Raw genomic sequence first — 8,298 nt, 5'->3', positions numbered from 1 at the left:
AGCTGGAAATGCCATGGTCAGACTGGATAGATGGAAACTTAGGGGTGCTCACGAAGTAGGTCCAGCGGTTGGCTGGTATCCTTTGACCTTCGGGCTATTAGCTAACCATAGGGTCTTTCCTCTTTGTACACTGATAATGGGCCTACTGATCCATAATGAGGAGGTGTAGCAGTGAGGGAAAGAATGCTGGTCCGTGGGGACTGACATTGATGAAATGGGCACCCCTTGAATGACCATGCCTCCTTCCATGTTGCTGGCACACAATACCAAACCTGCCCCATACACTGATGCAGGGAGAAAGGCTGCCTGCCATTCACTCTGCGGGTGCACAGTGAGTAAAGAGAGGACACAGCTATTCTGCAGGGTGTTCTTAGGACTGGCAGTGGTTACTCACACAGGATATTTCCCTTTGTTATGGTCAGGTAGACAAAAAGCACTTGAAGCAGTACATGAACTCCAAAAGCCACAATCCTGTCACAGAGAGGACCTAGCTAGCCTATACCTGCAGTATAGTCAGTATCCAAAAGTGTTAGCTCTCTTCCCCTGTCCACCAAATATAGCTCCCCGTGAAGGAACACACAAGAAGCAAGAATAACTTGTAGGCTGAGGGTGGCTTCAAACACTCAAGTTTGGCACCACTTAGGGACAACTCATGGAGAAAAGGAAATGGATGTTTTGACGGCTGAGATCAGCTGCCACTGTGACATGGGTATGGTCCACCTTTAGTCCTTCAGTGTAAAAGGGGGGATTTACTGTAGTTTTCCACAGTTGATGGTGAGTCAACGCTGTGCCCCTAGCAAGACAGGCGTGATCTTTGCCCTGTGCTTGACCAGACACTGGTGCCTCCTTATGTCCTCATGCCACAGCCAAATACATTCACTCTCCACACAAAAAAAAAATCAGCTCACACTAAGCTTGAGAAACCAGTACTGAATTTTCTTTGGAAGCAACTGAGGGTTCAGAAAGGAGCCGGAGAAGCGGGAGGCACTAGCTTCCTCAGGCCGGGAACTCACAGACAGCGATGAAGGAAGACTGGCAACCAATGTCATTCCAGATGCCACTCTCTAACATAATGACACAGTCCTCCCCCGAGCCATGGTCATTGGGCTCGTTCTGTTTCCAGTTGCTGTAGGTGAGCCTCCCCCCTGTCACGTACATGAATTGGCCTTCAGTCACCTCGTCTGTGATGCCTATGAAAGCGTTGCCTTTGGCCACTTCTTGGATGGCCTTGTTCTCCTCAGCATTCCTGGGAATAGCCACAGTGCCTCGGAGCCCAGCACACAGCGCCTTCACTTTGGAAAAGGGCATAGTTTCACGGTTGGTCATGAAGAACTTCTTCCCAGACTTTTTGCCCATTGAGAAGGCGTGCACTGAAATCAGAGTAGATGAGGCTTACTCAGTGTGGGGCCCAGTCAGGACCTGTTGAAAAAGTCCTCTGAGAATTCAGAACTCACAAAAGAACTCTCAGGTCTAATGACACTAGACCAGAACTTAGGAAGAAGGTTGACCAGGAACAGCTACAGAGCCAGGGAAGGAGTCCACAACGCTCTATAACAGCCTGACCCTCCTGGGATAGCCCACCCTTGACACCAACATCAAAGCCTGCATCAGCACAGGTGAACACAGGGTGGTACACGTGGGCTCCACCAACCCATTTGGGCACCAGAATAAAAGAAAGGTATAATTACCAAGTAAAGACAGTGGGTGGGGAGCAAACTGCAAAGATGTTGTAGAAAACAGACATCCACCCTGCCCTTGGTTGCTGTTGTCTGTGAGCTGTATGCTATGGAATGAGTTGCTATACTTCCTGAAGTATAATGGCTTTTAAAAATCATATGTTTTGGGGCTGGAAAGATGGCTCAGTGGTTAAGAGCACCAACTGCTCTTCCAGAGGTCCTGAGTTCACTTCCCAGCAACCACATGGTGGCTCACAACCATCTATAATGAGATCTGGTGCCCTCTTCTGGCCTGTAGTCAAACATGCTGTATACATAATAAATAAATAAATCTTTAAAAAAAAAAAAGCCAGGCGGTGGTGGCACATGCCTGTAATCCCAGCACTCGGGAGGCAGAAGCAGGTGGATCTCTGTGAGTTCAAGGCCAGCCTGGTCTACAGAGCTAGTCCAGGACAGGCTCCAAAGCTACAGAGAAACCCTGTCTCGAAAAAAAAAAAAAATCAAAAATCATGTGTTTCTCTCTCTCTCTCTCTCTCTCTCTCTCTCTCTCTCTCTCTCTCTCTCTCTCTCTCGTGTGTGTGTGTGTGTGTGTGTGTGTGTGTGTGTGTGTGTATGTCATAGTGCTCATGTGAAGGTCAGAGGACAACCTTCGGGAGTTGGTTCTCTTCTCCCACACCAGGTTTTAGGGATTGAATTCAAATCACCAGGCTTGTGTGGCACGTGCTTTTACTCACTGAGCAATCTCCCCAGTCCCAAGACAAGTATAATACCACAAACAGAGTTGGTGAGGAAACTGAATGAAATATTACAGGAAAGAGCCATGCCTGTACAGACCTGTGGTAAAGTGTTCAGAAGTGTGACCTATTTGTCACTCTCCTCCCCAACCCTAGATCCCTCTGTGGGAAAACTTGAGTGTGAGAACACTGTGGGGGATGAGGGAAAACTTACACTTCTTGGTGTGCTCCAGTTCTGATTTCAGGGTCCTCACCTCTGCCTCCAAATTCAGCACCTTCGCCTCAATGGCTACAAGATCAACAGGAAAAGGTCACTTAGCGACCAGACTGCAACCTGGAGACTAAGACACTGGAGGGGTGGGTAAAATGCTCACAGCCTGGAAAGAAAACTCAGCAGGCAAAGTGATTGCCATGAAAATACAAGGACCTATTTAATTTCCAGAACCTTCATAAGAGCTAGACATGTAATCCCAGTGATGGATAGACACAGGCAGGTACAGACAGGTGGATTTCTGGGGCTTGCTGTCCAGCTAGCCTAGCCTACTTGTTAGGTTCCAGGCCTGTGAGAAGACCTTGTCTCAAAAAAAAAAAAAAGAAAGAAAGAAAAGAAAGAGAGAGAGAGAGAGAAGAAACAAAGGAAGGATTCTATCTTAAGAACAATACCTGAATTTTACCTCTGGATTATACACACACACACACACACACACACACACACACACACACACATACACGTATACTCCTCACATGTTCTTGCACACCCATGAATATGCGTGTACATGAACATTTTTAGAGACACAAATGCCAAGGCTCACTAAAAAGTAAGCTTATGAAAGCTAAAGAAGAAAATGGGAAAAATAGTATCACTGCTTTCCTAAGTATAAGTTAGTTGCCCTAATGACCTGTTAATGTAACTCTCCTCTCTTCTTTTTGTTGTTGTTTACTTGTTTGTTTTTTGAGACAGGGTTTCTCTGTGTAGTTTTGGTGTCTGTCCTGGAACTCACTTTGTAGACCAGGCTATCCTTGAACTCACAGAGATCCAACTGGCTCTGCCTCCCGAGTGCTGGGATTAAAGGCATGCACCACCACTGCCCAGCTTCCTCCTTTTTTTAAATGGGTTGCTTAATTGTAAGATACTAATTTCTAAAAAATGATCATTAGTCTGTGATTTTTCTTTGTAATTCTTTTTCACTTCTCACTACTGGTAAATTCTCTCTCTTTTGTTATATGTATCTGTTCATGTGTAGATGCACATGTGTGTGTGTTGCTGTGTGTGTGTGTGTGTGTGTGTGTGTGTGTGTGTGTGTGTGTGTGTGTGTGTGTGTGTGTGTGTAGAGGCCAGAGATCAACCTAGGGTGTCATTCCTCAGGTGCCATCTCTTTTGGAGACAAGCTCTCTAGTTGGTCTGGAGTACGCAGAGTAGGCTAAACTAGCTGGCCAGAAAGCCCCAGGGATGCATCTATCTCTGCCTCCCCAGCACTGGGATTACCAATGTGTGCCACAATGAGAGTTATTTTGTTGTTTTGTTTTTAATGTGGGTGGTGGGGGCTGAATTTATGGTCTCATGCTTGTGCATCCAGCATTTTACCAACTGAGGCATCTCCCCAGCCTCCAGGTAAACTCTTTAATATGTTTAATTCTTTTGACAGACTGATGGACAAATATTAACAGGGGGGCTGTCAGTTTCCTTTTTGTCCTTACCAAATTTGCTCTGGTTGACTCTGAAGCAGTTGCTGTGGCATTCCCAATTACTCAGGGGATCAATGAGACAAAACCACTTTCATGCAACTCTTCTGACAGTTGGCATGGGGAGGGGCACATTGCCTCCCACATAGCATACAGAACACAGCAGACTTTCATCTGAGGACAAACTAACCCAATGCCCTAAGGCAAAGTGATGAAGGAATGGCCCTGGAGGGTACTTGGTACCCATAAGAATTTCTGCAGGACCCAAGGAACCCTGAGTGAGGAAGCAGCTTTGATCATCTTCTGGTGAGGCATCAGGAACAGAGGCACCTCCCACATCACCTTCTGCTCCTAGACCCCCATCAAGCTAGTCACGCTGGAGTATTCTCCTACCTGCACTGTGTCCCGGATCCCCTTTTTGGCCTTTTGGTCCTGAAATTCCAGGAGCTCCTACATTTCCTGGAGGCCCCACTTTCCCTGGAGGGCCCTGCAAGCCCCTGAGCCCTTGACCTGTTGGGAGATAAATGTAGCATGACCTGGTAACTGTTACTCATTCTCTTTCCTCAGATGTTCGAAGTTTGATTCACATTATTGGTTACTCAGAGTAGTCAGATCTTCCTGCCTCCCAGGAAGACAATGCCTTCTTATAGACCCCTGTATGAAAGTATGAGATTCAAGAGAACTTTTAAGCATTGTTGATTAGGAGTCAGTCATACTGTAAAGAGTTATAAAGGGAAGAATACCTGTCACTATAAAAACCAAGTCTCCCCAAGTCCCTGAGCTGCATTCCTGGGGACACAGAACAAGCCCCCACTGGAGGTAAAGGTGTAGAAAGCCAGCATACAATGTTTCATACCTGGTTCTCCCTTCTCCCCTTTGGGTCCATCTCTCCCATCTCTGCCACAGGCTATTACAGAGCAAGACTTCAGGGCATCCTCACAGGTTTGTGACTTTGAGGAGGATATGGCCACCACACACAGGAGAAGGACGGGGAGCAATGGAAGCAGGAGCATGGCCCTTACCTCAGAGGGGAGAAAGTCAATGAGACAAATTCTACCACGTTTGGTTCATGGCACTTGTTCTTAGTTATGGCACCCGGCACTGGGCTGAGGACAGCAGATATGAGGTATATCATATTCTCTGGCTCTGATCTACTGAAGGTAGATCACACCTGAGGCTACTGAAGCAAAAGTATGAGTCAAGTCAGGATTAAAAACAAGAAAGATGCAAAAGGAAAGGGGCTTGTTCTCCCAAGAAGCCCAAAGTCCCTGTGTTGAGGTGAGACACCCTGCAGCTCTATAGACCAAAAATTATAAACCAGTCATGCTTGTGGTGGCTCGCAGAAATGTAGAATGCCCAGCAACCATGAGACCCCAGATCTATGTTTCTTGTCCCTCCTTCTATTTCATAGGAGGCCCAGTCCCCCCACTTTTCCCCTTCCCTATGGATCCTCAAACTAGACTTTAGAGAAGGTACCTATGGGCCCACAATGTCTGGTTCTCAGCTAGATGTCACTTATATTTCAAATAAAAATGCCTACTTTAAATGCTTAGGCCTCACCCACTCTCAAATGTGTGATTATTTTCCCAACATCTGGTCGGCATCATGTACCAAGTCTGTTTTGTGACAGGCATTTGCTAGAGACAGACCACGTCCAAACTGGAGCCTTCTCGGGTCGTGGATCCTTTACACAGGAGACTTCTCTTGCTTGAGATCCCACCAGATGGCCATTTCTGCTAGGGAAAGCTCAGGCTCTACAATGCCTCCTCACACAGGCCTGGAGAGTGCCTCCAGGTGATGCTTCCAGCAGAATGCTCTGTGCTGTCTAGGTCCTGCTGTGAGCCACTGGCCTCTCAGGACTGTCTCTCTGTTTTGTCCCAGCCTCTAATCCCAGTGTCCTTGGTCCTGGCTGAACAACTGTGGCACCTGCCCTCTTAATCTGCTCTGTCGCTTCCCTCAATTTTGCTTTCTCCAGCACACAGCAAGAGGTGACCTGTGTGCAGACATCTCCCATGATCACATCCTCCTCCATCTTTCCCCTTTCTAGATTTTGTACTTAATTTTTAAAGTCCTCTAATCACACTGGAGATCCCCCGTGGCCACACGTGGGTTGTGCACGTGGGTTGTGCACGTGGGTTGTGCACGTGGTGCCATCACCCCTCTTTTCACTTCTTTTGTTCCTTTAGGAAAGGATTGTGCTTTAGTTTGCATATGGTCATGGAGATCTAGGAAGGACACAGAGAGCCCAGATCAGAGAGAGATACGGGCCTAAACGGGCCTGTTGACCCCACTAGACCCTTGCCTGGACTTTACAAGGTTCAAGCTGAGAGGCCAGACTCCAAACACAGGGCCACGCCACCTTCATCCTGAAATGACTTACCAGCGTTTTCTTTAGAGCAAAGGGGTAGCGGAAGAGAAACTTACTCTCCAGTCCAGCTTCTGGTAGCTGCCTCCTCAATGATAAGGCCTATTTTCCTGGTGACCAAGGACTAAGCTGGACTAGCCTTCAACCCGATTAATGAGCAACTATCCTTGGAGATGTTGTAACCGGGTAGCTGTCCAGAGCTGCTGCTGCTAGAATCTCAGTTCAGTGCTGTGTAGCTCTCTGTCTTAACACTCTAAAATCTTCCTACCACTTGCTCCCTCCCCGATCTCCATCCATACAGCTGGGACACTCTGATCCTCTAGAATCATGGGCTCTTGACATGGCTCCATCAAGATATTCTTTCTGCAAGAAACACTCATAAATGTACTAGACAAACCTTCTCAGTCAGGGGCACACAGGTATGGATGGATGTGCACAGGAGCCCAGATTCTTGCCAGTTGCTATGACTAGTTTACCCCTCCATTTATATTTCAGATATTGTAGGATTAGATGAGGTCCTGAGTCACCCCACACACACACACTTCATTCAGAACATGTATTGAATGTCTCCTTCAGGCATGTTCCAGACCTAGGCACAACAGGAAAGGAATAAGGTTTTTAAAATTTATTTTTACTTTTACAAAGTATGGATACTTGGCTGTGTGTATGTATGTGTGCATGACTAGTCCTGGGCAGTCCAGGAGAGGGCGTCAGATAACTTGAAAGTGGAGTTACAGACAATTGTGAGCTACTGCATGGGCACTAGAAACCAAACCTAAGTCCTGTGCAGGAGCAGCAAGTGAGCCATCTCTCCAGCCACATGAGAAAAATTGTGTGTAGATAACAAAGTCAAAGCTGAGTATGGCCAGTGGCACAGCTGTCCACTCTGCATTCCCAGGAATTCCTTCTGTCTTTAAGTATTGGTTGCTATTTGGATTTCAGCTGAGATAGCCCAGGATAAGGGGCTTTTTTAACCACTCAATTTTGAGTAGCTTCTATGCTGATACATTTTTAATTCTCTGATTTAATTGTATGCCTATTATTTGTCCATATGTGAAATTATTTATTTTGTTGCCTATTTATTGACCACCCCTTATCTCTGTTGTTGTTATTGCTGTTTTTTTGCTTGCTTGTTTGTTTCTGAGACAAGGTCTCTATATAGTCCTGGCTATACTAGAGTTCACTGTGTAGACCAGGCTTGCCTTGAACTCTCTGAGATCCTCTTATCTCTGCCTGCCCAATACCTTTCAAGTGATCATTAATGAGTAGGAGTTTTGTTCTCTTGATGCTATGTTCCTGAGAAGGAAGGAGCAACCTCTCCCTGGGGCATGGGGCAGAAGGCAAACATTGGTACAGCACTGTAAATACTGTGAAGGTTATAAGCACCACCTTTAATGTTTGTTTTCATTTTAAATAAGCTGAGACATCGAGGAGTAGGATGACTTGATTCTCTACTTGGCAGACCTTCCCCTCCTGTGGTTGTTCCCTAAGACAAGGACTATAAGACAAATGCCCAGAGGAACTTCCATGACACCAGCCTCTTTGAACACTATACTTGGGGAAGTGACATTGCAACCAGAGCTGACTGCTGCTGAACCACAGCTCTGCCTCTCAACGCATGGTCTACAGCTGCTTCAAAGAGCTTACAGTGGCCCTTTTTGCTATAAGTCTTGGTGATACCCTATAACCAATTCTACTCAGGCTAAATGGGGACCCCTGTCCATGATGACCCCAAAGAAGGCCTGTGCTAGGGCAAATAGTCTTTCATTTATATTAAGGGCCATTGTGTTGGGATAAATATAACCCCTTATCTGTACAGGGGATTGTGCCAATTGCTGCT

The 8,298-nt window shown here is 46.4% G+C and overlaps 1 protein-coding gene across 1 annotated transcript; it reads right to left on the bottom strand.

Moving 5' to 3' along the window:
- Positions 1-915: 915 nt before the first annotated feature.
- LOC118590870 (mannose-binding protein A-like) lies at positions 916-6,586 on the bottom strand. Its single transcript, XM_036198647.1, has 5 exons — positions 6,474-6,586; positions 4,950-5,115; positions 4,487-4,603; positions 2,625-2,699; positions 916-1,370 (listed from the first exon to the last, which is right to left on the bottom strand). The coding sequence occupies exons 2-5, from the start codon at positions 5,104-5,106 to the stop codon at positions 997-999; spliced, it is 723 nt and encodes a 240-aa protein (XP_036054540.1). The 5' UTR covers positions 5,107-5,115; positions 6,474-6,586; the 3' UTR covers positions 916-996.
- Between the last annotated feature and the right edge of the window lie 1,712 nt (positions 6,587-8,298).

This window comes from Onychomys torridus, chromosome 9 (genome assembly GCF_903995425.1).
Source record: "Onychomys torridus chromosome 9, mOncTor1.1, whole genome shotgun sequence".
Lineage (NCBI taxonomy): Eukaryota > Metazoa > Chordata > Mammalia > Rodentia > Cricetidae > Onychomys > Onychomys torridus.
Note: the sequence above shows the minus strand (reverse complement) of the source record. Positions and strands in the feature narration are given on the sequence as shown.